Raw genomic sequence first — 21,841 nt, forward strand, 5'->3', positions numbered from 1 at the left:
CCTGAGTTTCACCTTGATCCTGATGGAAGGGCAGGTATGTTAGTCTGACAATCACTATGCCTAAATCCCTACAGGACAGGGACAGACTCCTCCCTGGGTGGCAGTAAATGCAGGTTCTGGGGCCACATCCCAGGCTATCTGGAGCCCATGCACTTGGTTGGTCCCAAATATTTATTATCATTGACAAAGCCACCTGAGAGACAGTGCCTAGAAACACCCAGACTCAGCATGGAAGCAGGGCACAGGCTGTGGGAAGGGGCATTGCCCTCCTGGTTGGTGCAACCCTCCCCTGAGCTGCTGGGTTCCTGCCCGAGCCCACACCTGCCAGGCTACAGAGCATCAAGAAGAGATGAAGGTGTTGGTAGTGTCGGGATCAGCATGGCTGCATCCCATGGATGATCCATGACCAGACTGCAGAGACCAGGATGCAAATACCTGGAAACCCAGGGATGCCAATCAGTAGAAGATAAAGAAGCCTTGGGTTTGGGTTCAGGGGGTTTTAGGGACCTGAAGCTCTGGAGGCAGAGTGTGTCCCTGACTACACACTCTTCGGTTCAGTACACCCTCAGTCTGCCTCCCCACCTGCCAAGGAAAGATGTCTGGTGGTCGACTTGAGCCAGCCCTGTCATTTGTCAGAAGAACCCAAAGCTGTCATCCTATCTGACATCCCTGCATGGTGACGCTGTCCAAAAAAAATGGATAATGTTTATCTAGTGGTCAGAACAGACTAGAACTGGACTTAATGGTCACATGGCACGTCAGAAATAAAAAAAAAAAGAAAAAAGAAAAAAAGAAAGCACTTGGCAGGCAGGATCCCAGAGGGTTGCTATTTTGATTTTCCCATTTTATGGGGGGGGAGAAACAAAGGTCTCCTCCGTGCTGGGGTGAACAGTGTGCCCACCATCGCACTCAGCTTTTTCCATGGGTCCTGGGAATGGGACTCAGGGGGAAATGCTTTAATGGCTGAGTCGTCTCGCCAGGCCCTCTCCTCTAGGCCCCACACTGTCCCATTGTGGGACATCATTCTCCCAATTAATTCAATAGTGATGACCCAGAAAGCAGAGACTCGAACCCAGGACTTGGGTCCATGGATCAGAAGTTTGAAATCCAAAAGGAATTTGAATCTAACGGTAACAAAGTTCTCGGTGGGCTCTTTACCACCCTAGACCATTTTCAGTAAGGAGCCCCTCGGTCCATCAGATCCGATCATGAGCCAACAGGAAGGTGAGAACGAGTTCTGCTGAGGGGCCAACTGTTTCGCAAATCAGAGACTGCTTGTTGTGACCACCAAAACAACCAGCCACTCCTGACCCTCATACTGCTCAGTAACTGCTGGATTGATTTCATAAGCCGGTGAGTCTCCAAAAGCTGCCATTAAAAGAAGCAGCAGCAGCAGCAGAAATCAATGATCAAAGCGGTCACATGTTGCAGTAGGTGTTGGGCTCTGCCCAGTCCATATTGATTAAGTATGAGAATTTCATTTAGGAGATAATTGGAAAGCACTGTACAAGTCTACACGTCCTCAGCTCTGCAGATGCAAAGCCTGATCTGTTTCTTTTCTTTCCCCCCTTTTTTTTTTTTGGTTTTTGTTTTGTTTTTTGAGAACATGATACTACCAAGTCATTAGACTGAGTGTGGAATCACACTTTGTCAGAACTGCCAGAGCCCACAGCACAAGCCTCAATAAGGTGACGGGGGCTGGAGAAAAAAAATCACAAAGAGAAATCTAGATAATTCTCTTCTCAGGGGTCCACCCGCTTATCAGACCACAGCAACGAGGAGCATCCTACACCCCACCTCTAAGGAACGTACGGGGGATCACTACTGTTCTCGACCTAAGACCGCAAACCCAGGCTTTTTCAAAGCTCTTGCTGGATGACAGTTCCTGAACCCATGCTAAGGGATTCCCTCCTTCAGGTCATTTTACAGATTAGAGGAGTTTCAGTTCTTTTGAAAAAAAAAAAAAAACAGCAGATCTTTCTGTATCCTAAAGATTCTTTACAATATGTATCTATGTTCACCTGCATGAATTTATGTGCACTGCACACATGCAGGTGGCAGCAGAGGCCAGAAGAGGGCATCATCGGATCCCCTGGAACAGGAGTTAGGAACCAAACTCGGCCCTCTGCAAGAGCACTGAGTGCTCTTAACCGGTAAGCCATCTCTCCAGCTCTGAGGGTTTTCATTCTTTAAGCCTTAAAATGTGTCCTTATCTGATAAATAGCTTGCTCCACTAGGAGATGCGTTCTGTAAAGAATGGCAGGTTGGCCTTGCTAAATGAAGTGGGCAAGGGGGCAGAGAGCAGGATCCATGTTACAGATGTGGCAACTAAGACACAAGCTCATAAGGAAGCTGTGAGCCTGGGCAGGGACAGGGTGGCTGCTTCTCTCTCCAACTGGGCTTTCCAGAGGCTTCCTGCCTGTCAGTACCAGATGCGACAATGGCAAAGACTGGTGTTGAGCCTGGCTTCTCGGAGGTCACCTTGGCCTCCATGACGCTGGGTGACTGCCAAGCACTGAGCAGTGGCAATTGTGTACCATTATAGGAGGTTTAGGCTTCTCGATTGCCAGCCTCTGCCTCTGTAAAACCACACAGTAGCTTCTATTTCCTCCCTTGCTCTGCAGTGGCCACTGAGACTGTGGGGACCAATTTCTGTATTCATGAAATAACTGGGTAATTATCTAGCCCAGTGGTTCTCAGACTCCAGCATGCATCAAAGTTGCCTAGAGAGCATGTGTGGGAGCAGCCGGTGCACTCCTCCTGCAGTCTCTGCTCCGGTAGGTCTGAGTCAGAGCATGAGGATTTGGGGTTTGCATAAGCTCTCGGGCAATATTGCTATAGATGGACTAGAGAGATGGGGGGAACCGAGGAACCGTACCCCCACCTGGAGTCAAGACCGAGGAACCCTGAATGAGTGTGCTCTACAGGCCCGCTGTCTACCAGCGGCGGCTCAGCATGAGGGGAGGACCTGAGGACTCTAGCCTTTACTTTTTGAGGATCTCTAGAAATGAGTTAGCTCCCCAGAGCACAGTCTCAAAACATGAAGCTGTCTGGAAGTCTATGGTTTGTGGTGAGAGCCCAGGAGCACACAGTGTATTCTTTCTGTCAGAAAAATGTGCGAAGGACTTGGGGGTAGGGGAGACCTGGGTGAGCCCACAGGAACCCGCAGCTTGGACCAGAGATGCTAGTGTGGTTAAAACAGGTTATTGAGCAGTGGGTCGAGGGATGGTGTCTGAGCTCACCAAGGAGAGAACTCCATGACCACAGCCTGTGGGGAGAGCAGAGCCCTCCCCCAGAGCCTCATAGGCACCTGCCATCAGGGGTCTGCCCTCTCAGGTTAGCTGGCTATGGTGACCAATCTGTGAATGATGAGACAGTGAGGCTCCACCCCTCTTGTCCGCACCCTCTCTAAGTCTTGGGTCTGAGTTTATGTCTGATGTCCTGCCGGTCACTAGTATGGTTCTTGAATTTGAAACCCTGTGCTCACTTCCCAGGCAGCTTCTAGAGTTGGTAATGACGATGCCACAAAAAGAGAAAAGACTGAGGGTCCCAGAGTCAAAGAATTTAGGAACCCTAAAATACCGTGCTTCCTTTTGTGAAAACCAGCATGTTGGGGAAGCACAGATATCTTCGGTAAAGATCTATGCAGATGGAGGAAGAGCTTTAAGCTTCAATCCCATTTGGAATATGGTATCTCTCTCCTCAGATCGTCCGCACTCTTCTCAGGCATTTCCTCCATCCACCGATTGCAGTGGACAGACAAGGAGGGCTATGTGACAGTCACTTGCAAAGGAGAAAGTAGGAGACCGCATCTGAGGAAGCAGGCTTCCTTCTGATGTGGGATATAGGGTAGACATGCAGTTAGACACAAGGTAGCTGAGAGAAACTCCAGATGTGTCTTGGGAGCTGTCTCCTGATGGGCAGAGTCCCTTTGTCATTAAATGTCTTTGATGCAGCTATTGGGGAGTCACTCACAGGTGTGCACTAGCTATTAAGGGTCTATGCCATAGTTCGGATGTGAAACGTGCCTTATGCTAACTCCAACAGTTAGACCTCACCAGCTGCTGGTGCTGTTTGGGAAAGTTGTAGCAACGTTATGGGGTGGAGCCTTGCTGAAGGAAGTACATCACTGTGGTGGGTCTAAGGTTTTATAGCCAGGCTACACTTCTTGTTCTCTCTCAGCCTCCTGGATGCCTGTGCAACAGGACCATTCAGAGGGTTCCTACCACCATGCCATGGTGGACTATAAGCCAGAGTCGACTCTTTCTTGCTTTAGTCAGGTATTTTTGTTGGACGCTGATGTCATCAGAACATGGCTTGAATATTACGCCCTTCCCCCCTTTTGGAGATTTTGAAAAGAAACACCCATAAAGGGAGACGAGAGAGAGAGAGAGAGAGAGAGAGAGAGAGAGAGAGAGAGAGAGAGAGAGAGAAAGGTTCCTCTTCTTCCTCCATGAATAAGCCCACCTGCTTCATAAATATCCATAAGTACTTCTTTAGAATCCACAGTCTCAGGGTAGCCCATTCTAATCTCTCTCCAAAGTGCTTTCTTTGTTCTGCTAAGTAAACCATTGCACAGACAGGTAGTCTCCTGCCTGGGCTCTTCCATCTAAGAACATCTTCAGGATGCATACAGTTCTTTCTGGAGCTCAGAAGGTTATTTAAGGACCCAGGTATCAACTGCCCCAGGCTCTTGAATCTCCTGGGCCAGGGGACTCTAAGAATGACATTTCTGGTCACATGGGACACTGTGTCATCTTGACTTTGTAAGAGGGATGGGGACAGAAGTCATTTGTCCCCTGTAGTCTAGAGGCTGGAGACCCAGAGATGAGAATTGGGTGTTGAGTTCCCATAAGGAGGAGGGTGGCTGATCTAGGCAAGTGACTTTACTCACTTGGCTGTGCCCCACGGCCACGGCTTTCTTCTCCAGATCCAGGGTCTGCAAGAGTTCCTCTACCACCTGCGGGGAGGAAGAAGAGAGAATTTCAAAGAAAGCATGGAGTGAAGAGACAAGCTGAAGGTCAGGCTTACTGCTTGGCAGGATGCAGGAGAGAGGAGAAAGAGGAGCCCCATCTCAGAGGGGCAAGTGTGGGAGAGGACAGAATCCCAGGTCCCAGCCACATGCAGCACATTTCACCGGAACCTCCACCAGGCCCAAGTGTGCCATCTCTACACCACGGCTATCCCACAGAAGATCCAAGACTCAAGAAGTAGTGGAGACGAGGGGAGTTGGTGCAGAGAACAGGAAATCTGTATCTGTGAAAAGGTAGCCATTAACTGTGCTCATCTGATCTGACCTTGGTCACACAGGGAGCCTGTGGCTGTCATCTCCTCTTTTCTCCATGACTCTAAGACCCTGCCCTGTGCACACAGTGGGGGCTTAATGACTATGAGGAGGGGAAGGAAGGAAAGGAGGAAGGAAGGAAGGAAGGAAGGAAGGAAGGAAGGAAGGAAGGAAGGAAGGAAGGGAGGGAGGAAGGAAGGAAGGAAGGGAGGGACGGACGGAAAGAGAGGGGAGACAGCAAGGAAGTAAGGAAGGAGGGAGGAGGGTAAGGGAGAGAGGAAGGAAGGAAAGAAGGAAAGAAAGAAAGAGAGAGAGAGGAAGCTGTTAAGGAAGGAGGGAGTAAGACGGGAGGGAGAGAAGAAGGAAGGAAAAAGGAAGGAGGGAGAGAGAAAGGAGAGGGAAGGTGGAAAAAAGGGAGAGGGAGAGAGGGAGGGAGGAAGAGAGGGATGAAAGAAGGAAGCAAAGAAGGAAGGAAGAAAAAAAGGAAAAAGGAAGGGAGGAAGGAAGGAGGGAAGGAATGGGGGAAGGAAGGAGGAAGCAAGGAAGCAAAGAAAGAAGGGAGGGAGGGAGGGAGGGAGGGAGGGAGGGAGGGAGGGAGGGAGGGAGGGAGGAAAGCAGGAGAAATGAATTACCTCAGAGATTTTGGAGGAGGGGGAGATGAATTCCAAGGGAATCTTCCTCTTGTCAAATAGCTTTGAAACAAACTGCTAGACTCCACCCCTTCAGATTGCCCCACCCTGTATGACCGCCATCACGCTCCCTCTTCCAACACCACCATGTGCCCTCCCCACCCCGCCCCCCTGCAATCTGAAAGTCTATTATGTCCATCAGGAGAGTAATTGGAAGACCCAAGAAGAAGGAAGAACACTGCAAACCCCTCACCCACCCCAGGCCAAGGGGACCATGGGATACTTCTTGAGACAGCTCCTAAAACTGTGTGTTAAAATCTAGTCTCAGACCACAATCAACCTCCTCTCCTGATGGCCTGCAATAGTCTCTCGCCACACTCCTCCCAAATCTGAGTAGTTTCATTTATTACATTGTAGCCTCAAAGAAATGTTCCAAGGGAGTTGTAGGCAGCCAAGGCACATAAAGCCAATATGCCCAAATATAAAGTCTCTTCTCTCTGCACAAGAGGAGAAGCGTGGTAAAAATTGGCTGGAAGTAAAATGGACAGAGAAAGTGGGATCCCAGCTGGAAACATTTTTCTCAGTCTATTTCAGAGTCAAAGGCTAGTTAGTGTGTGCTTGAACAAAAAGGTGGACAGATCTTGGGTTAACCCCAGCACTTTAGGAAGCTGAGGCAGGGGGATTGTGAGCTTAAGGTCAGTCTGGGATACCTAGAAAGACCTCCCCCCACACACACACACTCAAACAATAAGACTTGGAGTTAGTTACATTCACCTGGGACCAGGTTTTATTCTCTTTAAGCATAAAGAGATCTCAAGCCAGTACATTACTGCAGCCTCCCTCAGACTCCTTTTAAGAAGAAGGAAGAACAAATTGCAGATGTTGGTAGGGCCTTGCCTACCACACGGTCTACGGTCATCACACCAGGGAAGCTGGGCACCAGTGCATGCCTGCAGCTTTCCGATTGAGCACAACCCTCGGAAAAGATCTAACAAGAGAGAAGAAGCCTCACACATTCTCAGCAGCAGTATAGACACTACCTAACTGTGTAGACATTGCCTGACTGTGAGCTCAGCCACCATAGGAACGGAGGGCTCTTCTCTAGCGCTTGATTTTCCTAGAATATCTCAGACGTGGGCAGGAATACTGGCCCTAGAAAAACCCTTCTGTCTTGCTGACACCAGAGAGAGGACTGGGAGAGAACGCTGGTCCAGCTGACGAAGAGCAAGTGAGTGGTGTTATCTCCGATCTCTTTCTCAACATCGTAATGATGTTAATGACCCTGTCCAAGACCTTAAAACCCCCAGGGAGGCTTCATTGAGCTAATAGGAAAAGGAGTTTGTCAATGACTTTGCATTTAATTATTTAATTGCTGTTTTGTTATCCTCATTAATATTAACACGAGATGGAACCATATGGAAGTGCTCTTTGTTTAAGCCGATATCAATTATTCAATTTGGTTCAACACAATGCAATCATTGTCCAACAGCCTGTTATTTAAAAAAAATGTGGCAGGGATCCAGGTCACTGAGTGGAATAGTCTCCTTGTCATATCAGCTCTTCCACAGACACACGAGGCTCATATCTTAGCAAGGAATGATGGTCTGTGAGAAAAATACCGATCACTTTACTCCTAAGAAACACAGCTTCCTCAGGCATGGTAGCACATGCCTTTAGCCCCAGCATGCAGGAGGCAGAGAAGGTGAATCTCTATGTGCTGGAGGCCAGGTTGTTCTAAACAGAGAGTGCCTGGTCTACATAGTGAGTTTTGGCAGCCAGGGCTGCATAGAGAGACCTTGTCTTTAAAAAGGGAAGGACAAAACCGGTTGTGGTGGTGCACGCCTTTAATTCCAGCACTCAGGAGGCAGAGGCAGGTGGCTTTCTGAGTTCGAGGCCAGCCTGGTCTACAAAGTGAGTTCCAGGACAGCCAGGGATATACAGAGAAACCCTGTCTCAAAAAACCAAAAAAAAGAAAGGGACCGTTTTCAGCCTGCCTTTTAATCCCAAGTCTTTTTCCCAATGGTTTGTGCATCATTTGTACATCAAAGCCTCTGCCATAAATGATATATTATAAAATATATAAATAAATATATTGTTCTCCTTTACCAGAGAAACAGCTGAAGCCCAGTGTGCTGAGAAGGATCATGGTCCAGGAGAGGAGGCAAGAGGGTCCAGGAATCAGCTCATGGATCTGGTCTCCACCCTCTGACATTGGCACCCAGACAGGGATCCTCCACTCACTGGCTATGTGGCCCTGGGCAAGCAGCTCCTGCCTCTGGGCCTCAGTGCATGGGGTCATACACCTGGCTTAAGGAAGGGGGGCTTGCAGAGGTCATAGGAGTGGCCTGCAAGAGAGATGTTTCCAAAATGGTGGCTCAAAGAGCTTCCCCACCCCTCTCTGTTCTTCACAACCATCATAACAACGGCTACGGTTTCATAACAGAGCAAATTCAACTCTTGACGAACTCAACAAAACGATTCAGCAAGATGGGAATCAGCGACACCTGGAAGCCCTGCTGAAGCCTGGGTCAGAGCAGTGGGGGCTGGCAGCCATTTTGACTGCAGGCTCTTATCTCTGCTCCCCAAATCCTACCCAGCTCTGACTCGGCAGTGGGGCCATCAGGCGAGTCACACCAAGAACGCAGCCCCTCCTCAGCTAGGACAGTCTCATGTCTACAGAGCAAGGCATGGCTAAGCTATACCCCAGGCCTGTCAGAAGCAGTGGGAACTCAGTAGCAGCAGCAGCAGCAGCAGAGAATCAGTCACAGTTAAGGCGGTGGCTCTGAGGTGAGCAGTGGAGCCTATAACCACAAACCTCACACATTGTAGGCAGTGGAACAGCCAGTGGGCTGAAGGTACCTTTGATACCTGGTTCATGCTAAAGACAAGCCATGGGCATGGTCACAGAGAGACAAGCGACAGAGCCAGACACTGGAACCCAGTGTATGGCAGCTCAGGTGTAGACAGCTCTCCATATTGAGCCAAGACTCATCAGGAAAATAGAAATACTACCCAGAACAACTTCTTCACACTCTGAAGATGAAGGCAGAGGCAGTCCTCAATGGTGAGGAGCCAGGCCCTGGAACAAAACCAAAGGCTTTAAAAGTTAGGCCGTGACGCCAGGGGCTTGTGCTTGGTGAATCAAGTCACCAGATGGTTAAGAAAGACCCAGGCCTAAAGGTCATTGTCGAAGATGCTCAGTTTTCAATAGAAGCGCTCTCTCTCTCTCTCTCTCTCTCTCTCTCTCTCTCTCTCTCTGTGTCTGTCTGTCTGTCTGTCTCTGTGTGTCTCTGTCTCTCTGTCTGTCTCTGTGTGTGTGTGTCTGTCTGTCTGTCTGTCTCTGTGTTTCTCTGTCTCTCTGTCTGTCTGTGTGTGTGTGTATCTGTCTGTCTGTCTCTGTGTGTCTCTGTCTCTGTGTGTGTGTGTGTGTGTGTCTGTCTGTCTGTCTCTGTCTCTCTCAGATATTATCACTTGTATCAGGGGAAGGAACTTTGAGAATGTGGACTCTTAGCCCACAGATCACAGCTTTCCAAGTACTCACTGTAGATTTGTTCAGAGACCTGAAGAAAGTGTTGCTTAATGAGTAAAGAGACAGAACAGGCTCTGGGCATCTCCACGGCAGCCCCTCTGATGAGATGTACCGGGCCCTGGGTTTGATCCCACAACACCAAAAGAAGGATGCATTAATGAGCATCAGATGTATAATACCAAGAAAGAGATGTAAAGATTAAAAAGGACTGCAACACCAAGAGTGGAAATTCTTCATTTGTGAAATCAAACCGCTGGACCTACAACTTCGCCACAGGTGAGTTGGTGAGTTGGGAGTGGTATCCAAGGGAATTGCCTGATTTGAATAACACAGAAAGGTGGGAATAAAGAATAGAATAGAGTCATGCCTGGCAACAGAACAGAGCTGCATCTGCATGATAGAGCATCTAAGGACAGGGAGAAAACAGAATGGAGCCTCACAGCTTAAAACTTCCCCAAATTGTGCTCCTTCCTAAAAATAAAAGCTGCCTGGAGCTCCCAGGAGTTCAGTGAGTTCATCGGAAGGTGAGGAACCAAGAAGGTCAGAGCAGAGCTTGTGGCAGCAAGGAAAGTAAACTCCAAATGGCAGAAAATCTTGAACATGCAAGAGAGAAGCCATGAGCCTAACAGTGACTGGCTGGTTTGACACACACAACCAGGGTCACTTGGAAAGAAAGAACCACAGAGGAGAGATCCCCTGGGTCACATTAGCCTGCAGTCATGTCTTCCTGGATCGTCCATTGACGGGAGAGGGCTCAGCCCACTGTGGGTGTCACCATTCCCTAGAAAGGTGGTCCTGGGCTGAATAAGAGAGGAGGGAGAGAAAAAAAAAACCATGGAGAAGCACGCAGTGTTCCTCTGAGGCGTCTCTTTAAGTTCTTGCTTGAGTCCTCACTCTCTATCTGCCTTGTGACGGACAGTCACCTGGAAGATGAAGTAACCCTTTGTGTCTCTATGTTCCTTTAATCCATGGTGTTTGTCACAGCCATAGAAAGCAAACACGACCCTGAGTAATGAAGCCCAGAAGTCAGTGTAACTGCACGGTAAAGATGCTGAGAGGGGAAAACCCTTTGCCAATCAATACCTTACAGAGCTGTGCTTCTAATCCTCCCAAAACAAGCTCCACCCATGCACACACAGGCTGGGAAGTCAGTGCTACCAGATCTTGTATTCGGATTTGAGGCTGAAGGAAATGTTGACTCAAACCTTTAAAGACTGGAGAACAGCAGAATGCATTTACAGGAAAGAATTAGAAAACAGTTTGAAGCCTCGTGTCATGGTGCATGCCTTTAGCCCCAGAACTCAGGAGGCAGAAGCAGGAGAATTTCTGGGTTAGAGGTTAACCTGGTCTACGAGCAAGTTCCAGGATAATGAGGTCGATATGGCGAGACTGTCTCAAAAGCTAAAATATGAAAATATATCTTCAGTGAATTAAAAAGACATAAGACTAAGTTAAAAATATTGAGCTGTATTATTGGGTTTATGACATCTACCTATAACAATGGCACCAAGGCAACAGGAGGAGGTGGGTCTGTGGAACAAAAGCTTTCTTTTTCTAGAACTAGGTTAATATTAATCTGAAGGAATCATGATGAATGAAAACCCACTCTATCGTCTCTGAAACACTGGCATCTTCCTCAGGTGTTCCACAAGAAGAACAACTGACCCCAGACAAACTAAACCAGACAGTGGCTCACTGCATCCAAGAGATTCAGTCTGGAGCCCAGTTGAGGGTGCAGAACAAATACAAGCGACGCTCTTCAGACTGCGAATTTAAGAAACATACCATCACTCTGACACAATTAAACCAAAGCCGCTGCTACAAACGATGAGGGACGCGTCCGGTGATGGAAGCGTTAACCTGCCAGCCAGCCAGGTAGATTCTTAGAGCCTAGGCAGAGAGCCCCAAGGCGTGCAAAGCAGAACAGGGAGAGAATTAGAAAAAGTAAGACAGCTCAATATGAGTGGCCAAGGGCGTTAACATCTGTCTCTTAATAATTGATAGATCAATTAGATGTAAAAATCCTGCCCCAGAGTTCTGTCACAGGGCTTCCTGTGTCTAGGATGTTGGAGCAGGATGTAGCCAGGAAGAATAAAGAGTGGTGTCTCACATGGGGCCACAAGAGCTTGAGAAAAACCCAGGGCTGAACTGGGTGGCTGCATTGAGCTTGTCTTTGTTCAGACATCTGCAGGTTGAAGTCAAAGCCTTCACCTTGAACTCATGAATCCCTTCCTCACACATGGACCGCATCACGGTTAAAGACAGAAGGCTTCATTTAACCCTCAGGGTCCTGACTGTAAGCAGCAGGCGGCAAAGAGGCGCATCAGCAAACACCCTGCATGCATAATGGCGTGGGCTAGTGTGACGGAGAAAGAGTGTGTAGTGAAGCAAAGAGCTATCCAGAGGCAGGGACCCATCAAGTGCGCAGGGAAAGGTGCTGGGATTAACATCCTGAGAGCAAGTTTCAGCACCGCAAGTGTGGACAGCTCCCTCTCCAGTGCGGAAAGAGCTGAATACAGTATAAACAGGTGTGATGGAAGCAAAAGAAAGTATTGTCTTCCCTGGAGCTTACTCGAGTAACTCACCTGACAGGCGAGGGAGGGGTGCGGGGAGGGAGGGGGTGAGTCGCCATATGCAGGTGAACCTGGGTCATCTGCAATTACAGCAAGTGCTCTTAACTGATAGTCCATCTCTTTGCCCATAATAATTATTGTTAGTGTTCTGTGTAAGGACCCAGATGAGAGTGTGGGTTTGAATCCCGCCTCTATTTCTGCCTGGCTCTATCATCCTGCTCCAGCTGCTTCTGAAGAGAAAAGAAAGGCTTTGTCCTGGAGACGGTAACTCACCTTGTGCCTTGGTGAATGTAAACTTCTGATCTGTTGTTCCTACCCCCTTAGTGTTGGGATCTCAAGCGTGCACCCCAACACCAGGAAACTATTTTGTGATGTGAACGTGAGGATTCCCAGTACCCAGACAGAGTGCCTTTCGGTGGAACCAGCCCAGCATGCGAAGATACCACATGTCAGGTGCAAGGGGGACTTTGCTAGGGTCCATTTTCCACCCCAACAAGAATCCCGTCTGCTGCCGTCTAGTGTCTAAGGGTGACATTGACCTTTCTTAGCTGTCAGATTTGTCTCACTGGATTCCAAGGTCTTAACCACTCTGTGTGCAGAGCCTGCCGGCTTGCCCACGAGTACACACTCATGTATAATTCATGGCCCATCACGGTGCCTGACAAATGAATATTTATTAGCTTTTTCATAAGAGGCAGGATGGTGTTTTTTTTTCTTTCTTTGCTACTGAAATTCTATGCCCCAGCAAATGAAATTTGTGAACAAATAGGAAGAAAGAAGAAGAAGAAGAAAAAATTCTCCCAAGCAAGTCCATTGCACTGGTAATTTTCCATTCTCTAGGGCCTGGAATGTGTGTGGATAGAGGTGGATTTGGCTTAGCTGCTGCAGAATTCTGCTGACTAGTCCAAAGTCTAAATGCTGCTGTGCAATGCACCCATCACCCCTGTAGGAAGCTCCCTCACATCCCAAGTCTGCTCTGTTTCCAACTGAGCAGGAGCCACATAGTCTCCAGCACTGTGGACCTTCTGTATGGCGATCAAGCATGCATGGACCAAGAAGAAAGGACCCTGGATGCTGATTGGGTTGGAACCAAAGCAAACTGTAGGGCTTCCAAAGAGAGCTGCCAAACAGAGAGAGGGCAGCTTACTCTCACACCGAGGGGAAAGATCCCACAGAAGGAGCTGTCTGTCTGCTGGAGCCAACCTGTGTCCTGGACAGAAGCCAAGGGACCTAAGACTGTGATGCCATTCACCCCTGCAACCTCACGGTTCATTGGGGATGGCAGTGTGAAGGACTCCAAGTACACTTGGGCACATGTGTGCATGCACACACATACACACATGCATGCATACACACATGCACACAGACACACACACACACATGCATGCATGCATACACACATACGCACACAGACACACACACTCATACAAGGGAGTGCGGAAGTGATGGTGCACTTTGGCTGTGAAGACTATGGACAAACCACCCTTTAACTTTGACCCTGAAAGACGCTTCAATCATTGCCACTGTGGTTGGTAGAGGCAGATAACACGTGTGAAAGCCCCTCCTGTGTGCCAGAACCTGTGTGTGGCACATTGGCTATTCTACAGTATCTTATCATCAGAGCCCTGATGGAGGCAGCCTCTGCTGCTGCTCCCACTTTAAAGGTGAAAAGACTGAGGCAGATTGAAAGTCACTTGCCAGTGTGAGAGCTGAAGTCAATGCATATCTGACTGACCCCAAGACCCATGTGCTCCGAAAAACCCTCCCCTGGAATTTAGAATCTGGATTTCAAGGAACAAGCCCATGGACACCTGTGGAATTCATTTCTAAGGGCCCGATACTTGCATCATCTTCAAAGGACCCATTTGCCAAAGTGACTGAGTGTACTTGCTTCTCGGACCTGCACCATAAATGCACCAGGCATCTCTAACCACTGAACCCACAATCATCCTTCATTGGCAGCTCCACTGGGGAGAGGAGGGTGTGAGGGATGAGGTGAGGCTTCACGGGTTAGAGCAGGACTGGAAACAGGATGGCAGGGGCAAGGAATGGAGATAGATTTTGTGTGTGTGTGTGTCTGTGTGTGTATATGTATGTGTGTGTGTCTGTGTGTATATATGTGTGTGTATCTGTATGTGTGTGTCTGTGTGTCTCTCTGTGTGCATGTGCATATGTGTGCATGTTTGTGTTTCTGTGTGTGTGTCTGAGTGTGTCTGTGTCTGTATCTGTGTGTGTATATGTCTGTGTGCATGTGCACATGTGTGTATGTGCACACAAGCATGTGCTTGTGCGTGTGCCTGTGTGTCTCTCTGTGTGTGTATATATGTGTCTGTGTGTATGTCTGTATGTGTCTCTGTGTGCATGTGCATATGTGTGTATGTTTGTATATCTGTGTGTGTCTGAGTATGACTGTGTATGTCTGTGTGTGTGTGAGGTTGTCTGTGTGTGTATCTGTGTGTGTATGTATATGTGTCTGTATGTGTCTGTGTGCATGTGCACATGTGTATATATGTACACAAACATGTGCCTGTGTGTGTCTCTCTGTGTGTATGTATGTGTGTGTACATATGTGTGTACATGTCTGTGTGTATGTCTGTATGTGTCTCTATGTGCATGTGCACATATGTATATGTGCACACCAGCATGTGTGTGTGTGCATGTGCCCGTGTGTGTCTGAGTCCATATATGTGTTCAAACACTGAATACACGCTTGTTTATTCAGCCACCTAGGTAAGTTATTGAGTACTTGCTGGCAAACTTAATTTCAATTAAAGACAAGGACCATTGAGACATCAGAGCTAGAGGAGCCTGGAATGAGTGTCCCTGAGCTGAGGTTAGCAAAGGGGACATCAGAGAATGTCCCCTGGAGAGAGGACAGCCAGTGCAAAGGCCCTGAGACAGTCTGTTCACTACACCGACATGTGAAGTACTGCTCAACCATTCCCATACACCACCTCAGGCCTCAGGGGCTCAGTCTCCTTGGGTTTTGTGCCACCACAGTCCTTGTGAAGTCGGACACATTGCAAACCATGCTATTTCCTCTAATTCTTACCTTTCATGTTCCCCATGCAGGCTTCAGAGGGCATTCTGAGTAGGAATAGTCTCAAGGACATTGTTGGGAGGTAGGATGGAGTCTGGGGCTGCGGGCTAACTCAAATCTCATGCTATTCTCTGCAGCCCCCTCTCAGATCCCTCCTGGTCAATCTGTGCCATGAGCAACCCACACAAAACGGGCTCTGTGGCCTCTTCCTACCTGAGACCCACTTTACACACCTTCCTTTCATCCAGTTCCTCAGAGGTCAAGTCAAGCTTCTTTAGCAGTGCAGGGTCCAGCACCTGGAACCGACGGCGGAACTGAGCGAGCCCCATGTGTTCAGCGTAACCTGGGGACAGAGCATGCCAGTCACGGGTGGGAAGACATAGGCAAAGCTTGGTCCATCAGTGCTCAGTCAGAACTGGCTGCTGCTCACATGTCCCTGCTCTGGGGGTTCTGTGTACAGTCTTTGTCCTCAGCAAGACCTTCTAGGAAACTCTGCAGCATCTCTCCTCTCTCTCTCTCTCTCTCTCTCTCTCTCTCTCTCTCTCTCTCTCACTCACTTTCTCCCTCCCTCCCTCCCTCCCTCCCTCCCTCATACCTTTCCCTCCAGTGTCCCATAGGGAACTGTGTTTAAAGCCTCTGTACACTGCCCAAGGCAGCATCATGCGTGCTTCTCATATAATCTATGAAGCAAGGAAAAGTACTGTGCATAGACAGGAGACACCACGCACATCATACCATACACATGTATCATAAACACACATACCACACACATCACATGAACACATTATCACAAACACAGCATACACCACACACACACACACACACTCATGCAGACATGAACACATCACATACACACACAAACTCATAAACATACACGTAATCACATATACCCAGGCATGCTCACATACATGTACACATATGTACATGCTCTAGGACGCCACAGACCTGATATGAGTCAGGCAGCTTTACTGGCTGTGGGGCCTGGCTGCCAGCTATGAACTCCCTTTGTAAACTCCCTTTTTTTCCCCCTATGACATTGTCCGTTTCCCTCTGCCTGAGCTGACATGTGTGTGTGTGTGTGTGTGTGTGTGTGTGTGTGTGTGTGTGTGTGTGTGTGTAAAGGGTGGATCTCAGCTTTGTACTAAGGACTCCCAGCTTCCCTTTTTTTTCTATGACATTGTCTGTCTTCTTCTGTCTGAGGTGATGTGTGTGGTAGTGTGTGTGGTAGTGTGTGTGTGTGTGTGTGTGTGTTGACACTGGGTTTGCAGGGACCACAACATGGGACATCAGAGACATTATATAAGCAGGCTGCATGGGACAGCTACCAGGCCTCTGCAGAGAGAGCAGCTGAGCTCAAACCTTTGAAGGCTGTGTGACAGAAGGGAACGGGGCAATTTCAGATCTAACCCAACACGTAAGATTAACCAGCAGAAGACACCACAAGCACAGGCTTGCACACTAAACAGATCCAAACCCTCTCTACTGCATAACCCCAGGCTTCCCACCTCTCTGCCACCCAGCTGCATCTGGCAGAGCCAAGTGGCCAGCAAAGGCAGCCATGACCTCCCCTGGTGAGCAAAAGTTCTGCATCCCGTCTGACCTCATTCCCGCAGACCACAGCTCTTCTCTCTCCCTCCCTTGGCCCTGGGGACCCTCTGCTGATTGTCCTCTCACTTGCCAGATGAGAACTGATCCTTCAGCCTTTAGACCTGATTATTGTTCTTTCTCTTCTGGGGGTACCCCTGCCCGCTAAGAATAGAAAAGCCCCCAGGGACCTGTGAGCCTCTTGACTCTACAGCAAGGGCATGGACCCTCATGCCCTGAAAGGACGACTCATTTGAAAAAGTCTACTCTTATCCTGACAGATGTGGAAGGTTAGGCCTAGCCTTTTAGAAAACAGAAACAATTCTGGAAGTTACATGGGCTGCAGACTCAGGGAGACCTGATTCACGGTCAAGCCCTGCCTTGTCCCCACAGTGTGACACTGAGTACTCTGTCAGCATTTTGAACCTCAGTTGCTCCATCTGTAAAATGGCAGACAGATGCAACTTGCCCGGGGCACATAGTAGGTGTTCCTGTTCTTTGGGTGCCTAACAAATAATGAGTGTTCATGTCCTATGGCTGCCTGGCACATAGTGGGTGCTCCTGTCCTGTGACTGCCTAACAAATAATGAGTGTTTGTGTCCTATGGCTGCCTGGCACACAATGGGAGTCCTCAGGACAAGGTTCTCTGTTCCCAGCTGTCTCCTACCTGCCCTGTGCAGTCGTAATGCCTCCAGGATATGAGAGCCTGCGAGCTGAACCCTCAGTGCTGGGATGTCCAGAGCTGTGGATTCGTTGGCTACACCTTGGTCCCCACTGGGCTGTGATGGTGATGGAGTCCTTTGCCCAGCCTTGCTTTCCACTGTGGTTGGCACAAGACAGTGGATGAAATGCAGCCGAGACCTTCTCAGCAAGCTGATAAGAGCATCCTGGAATGGAAGCAGACAAGGAATCAGAGCCAATGTCTCAGGGGGGACGCAATCGGGCATCTGGACAGTCCCCAAACACACATTCATCCTGGCCTGCACATCCTTGGGGACCCGCTACGTTGCACATCTAGGACCTCGTATTTACTGGTTTATGCTCAGGGGAAAAAAAGGAGGCCTTTATAACAGCCCCTGTGGACACAGATGGGGAAATTGAGGCATAGGAGAGGCCAGTGAGGTGCTCAGGTCACCCCCAGTAGAGTTGTCATGGTTACCATGAATGGAAACTAGGAAGTAGAGCTTTGGAGCATGCATTCTGTTAAACGGGTTAAGGAAGCCTGTATACATCAGTGCTGGATCCTGCTGCCTGTACCCCACCAGGATCAATGACTTGGGGAGAAAAGTAGGTATAACTAGTCTGATAGTGCAGACAAGGAGGCCCTGGTGATCCATGGGTATCCCCAAAGGCCCACAGCTTGACACCAAATACCCAAGGCTCTAGCCTTGGACCTGGGGAGTAACTTCTCAAAAGTGGCTGTGGGTCACACTTCCCAAAGACCTAGAACCTTTGTGCTCCCCTCAACAGAATGAAGGAAAACCCTCCTGTGGTATTTTGGGAGCATGGTAGAACAAAGCAGCCTGATGGGGTATTGGTCCCTGTCATGTAGGTCCAAGGCCACAGGGAGCCTAGCTCACTTACCATCTGCAGCTTGATTTGGGCACAAGGAGCCTTCCTCTTCACTGCAGCAAGGCTGCTGGCAAAGGCCCTCCGAACCACACGACTCCGGTGCAGAGCCTGCTGGGAGGTACCCTCAAGCCCAGCCACAGCTTGGCACACAGGAGGCAGCTTGGCCCGGGCCTGGAAGAGGCTCTGCAGCTCCTCCCTAGTGAGGAAGAGAGAGAGGGGGTTGCAGGGGACTCTCTGGGAAGCTCACCCATGTGAGAGCAAGGCATAGGCCCCTCTATTCATAACACTCCTGTCTGTGGAGCCTTTGTCTCCGAAATGCTGGCTCCTTCCTCAGCAGCTCTCTCCTCCCCTGTCTGGAAGCATCTCCCTCCTGGCAATCCACAAAGCCTTTCATATCCTGAAGGCTTGGCCATGTTAAGAATCCCGAGAACAGGCCAAGTATACAGTAGACACTAACTGTGTGATTTCACAGACCAAGTATACAGTAGGCACTAACTTCGTGATTCACTACTACACGGTACTAATGAGGCGCCAAGGCTCACACTAAGCAGTCCCCTCCCTTCCCCCAGTTTTCCCACAGGTATGGTGAGAATGCCTGGCTTTCTAATGCTCCCTCATGAAGCCAAGCTGGCTTTGCTCAAAGGCAGAGATATGGAACCAACCTAGGTGTCCGACAGAGGGAGGAATGGAGGAATGGATAAAAAAAAATGTGGCTTATATCACAACAGAATTCTTTTTAGCCACAATGAATGAAGTCAGGCCACTTGCACAAGAGTAGCCGTCACTGGAAGTAATCGCATTAGAAGACCCTGGGTCCATCTCAGGAAGACAGAACCATTGCTTTCTCTTGTCTGTGGATCCCAGATTAGATACAGACATAAGATCATGTGTGTGCTGATTGCAAGACAGTAGTAGACTCAAATCCCTCTGGGAGCAAAGAGGGATAATGGTGGGGGAGGGGCAGCGAGGTAGAAAGAATGAGAACGGACCCAAAGCTCGTTACACGCTACCCCGTGGACACTATCTAACACTTCAGATAGAGCGATCCACAAGGGAGCTGGGAAAGAGGCTGCACATAATCCTTCGCCATAATTCTTAGTAATACATCAAAGTTTCTTTCTTCAGAAAGAGAAAAGGCAGCTGCTGTTCCAGTGGGTGGAGCTGCAAACCTGGGGCCTGGTACCTGAGTGCCACCAGCTCTATCTCCCCATGAAGCACTCAGAGACCTTTCTCCACTATCAGAAAGCTCAGGGTCCACTTCAGCATCAGCCTTAAAGGCTTGTGATCCAGACCGATGCCTGCTGGCTCATGGGCGCCTGAGATGCTAGGATGAACTGAAAGCATGAGCCCATGGCAGGATCAATAGAGGCATAGCACACAGTGTGATCAGAGCAAGGACTGACTGGGGTGTAGAGTATCAGCACTAAGAGCCACGAGCCTAGGGTGGAGAAGGCAGGTGCTCCCAACCCCAGCCCCAACCTGACATGTGGGATCCGTCCACTGTGGTAGATGGTGGATGGAGATCTCTGCTTTTCCACTTCTCATATGACCTTGGGCAAGTTCTATGTCCTCTCCAGGCTATCTATACCTTGAGGAACACACAGCCTTCAGAAAGCCCTTGAGTCTGTCGATGGAGTCCTAGAGACCCGTTCACAGTCCTGGTGGGCTCACTGAGGCCCTGACTACAGATCCTCACCCTAAGATCAAGCAGGGATTGGTCTTTTGGTCACCAGGATTAGACTCTGTAGGTGACCAGCTGCAACAAGGTCAAAATGTTCTTTTAGATTTGTTTATGTGGTGGTTTTGGTTTTGGTTTTGGTTGTTTTGAACTGGAGTTTTGCTGTGAGACCTGGCTGGCCTGAAATTAGTTATATGGGCCAGGATGGTGTCAACTCACAGAGATTGACCTGCCTCTGCCTCCCCTTTGGAATGCTGGGATTGGAGGTGTGCATCATCACACCTACAGAACATTCTAAAAGGATGTATGCCCAGTGGTGCTATGGCTTCTGGCTGTTGCTCTCGTGCTGAGTCCCAAGCTCACCCAGTCAGTAAGAGTTTGTCCCACCATTTCATGACTCTACTCCTCATTTGGCTTCAGCTGCCTGGTCTCAGAGAAGGAAGAGACTCTACAAGACCCCAAGGCATGCTCAGAGCCTACTACAACCCAGGCTTCTACAGAAGCTACCTGCTGCTTTACATTGTAGAAGTTTTACAGTAAGCATGCATGTGTAGCCAGCACCTTCATGTCTCAAGCTGTGGTGTGGAGGCCCAGGGTTTACCATATGAGCAGGAGGGCACTGAAGCACAATGCACACATCCCCTGTCTGAGAGGCAGAGCAGGCCTGCTGAGTCTTCTGCTGGGTGTGGCTTTGACTTTAGTGTGAAGGAAGCCATAGGAGAGAGAGTGACTGCTCACTGTCACTCCAGTATCCTAGATCCCCATTCGATAACCCTCCTCTTGCTATATTGCCAGTCCAGGTCTCTGCAAGAACTGTGAACTCCCATGGCTTTCTGGATTTGGGGTTTCCATGAACTCTGATCATAAGACCCTGAGATGCTGGTAGCTTCCCTGAGCGCCAGCTATATCCCAGCTCTGCCAGGAGAGATGATTGGCCTAGTGGTCAAACGAAAGGAACTTCACCACTGGTGACGCATGTTTCCTCATCTGCAAAGTGGAGGTATGGATGTGACATTCTCTAAAGCATGAGAGGACAGGATGCAAAGCGCAGTCAGCACACACTCCTTCCAGATCCAGCTGCTCACCCGAGACACGAGCCCCTCCCTCTCTCCCCGCGCTGTGCTCTGCCTCAGTCGGTTTCCAGCGCTGGACTTGAGATGCATGCACCCTCACAAAGCAAGCATTTTCTATTAACCTAGAAGTGGAATCTGGATTGCTACAGGGCCCCACGCCAGTGCTTCTGGGACGAGCGAGCCGGGAGTGCAGAGTCGGGAGTGCTTTTCCTACTGCTACAAAACATATCATTTTGGTTTTATGAGCCCCCAGGTTCTAAGGATGTCCATAAAAGTTACTCCAGGCACATCATCTCTCAGATACTTAATGAAAGGTGGAAAGCCAAAAATTCGGAGACACGGCTTTTCGGCTGTGCGCTGACTCCCCTCGAAAGCCTGCTCTGCACTGCTGCTGGGTCTCCTCTGCCCCGGGGGAGACATTGTGCTACTGCAATTGGAGTCATGGCCTTGGTTCTGCAGCAGACAGAATGAAGTTTCTAGACCGCCCTTGTTGCTTACTGGGTTGCTGCTGAACAGAAACAGCCTAGGGATCAATGCCCCTGCCCTGTCCCATGCCCAGGTTGGCTCACCTTTTTGACTGCTGCAGGATTTGAGGGGCCTCCAGGGCTGCGAGATTGGGCTTGGCTCTTCGAAGCCAGCCTGTGAGGTCATAGCGCACAGGGTCCCTTCCCAGCTGGTGGAAAAGCTCACACTGAAGGGGCTGCTCACAGGTGCGCATGGAGGGGGGTTCTGGAATAAAATGGTAGTGTGTGTTGGGGGGGGGAGCTGTCAGGAATACATGCATTCTGTTTGCATACCCTACCACAGATTTTAAAAACAGTTAATGGATTTCTAGATAGCTAAAGCAGTCTGTTCCTGGTAAACACAGTCTCCACATTT

At 49.3% G+C, this 21,841-nt stretch overlaps 1 protein-coding gene across 2 annotated transcripts in view; it reads right to left on the reverse strand.

The window, feature by feature from the left end:
- Window positions 1-21,841, reverse strand: part of Myo18b (myosin XVIIIB) — a 208,656-nt gene that overhangs the window by 124,045 nt on the left and 62,770 nt on the right. For both annotated transcript variants that reach the window (XM_085837031.1, XM_085837032.1), the window contains exons 18-22: window positions 21,532-21,691; window positions 18,224-18,407; window positions 17,307-17,526; window positions 15,289-15,398; window positions 4,895-4,960 (exon numbers count right to left, since the gene is read on the reverse strand). In XM_085837031.1, the coding sequence (XP_085693157.1) occupies window positions 4,895-4,960; window positions 15,289-15,398; window positions 17,307-17,526; window positions 18,224-18,407; window positions 21,532-21,691 (740 nt within the window). The remainder of the gene's footprint in view (window positions 1-4,894; window positions 4,961-15,288; window positions 15,399-17,306; window positions 17,527-18,223; window positions 18,408-21,531; window positions 21,692-21,841) is intronic.

The sequence above is a fragment of the Mus caroli genome, unplaced genomic scaffold (assembly GCF_978045245.1).
Source record: "Mus caroli unplaced genomic scaffold, Mus_caroli_1 scaffold_4, whole genome shotgun sequence".
Lineage (NCBI taxonomy): Eukaryota > Metazoa > Chordata > Mammalia > Rodentia > Muridae > Mus > Mus caroli.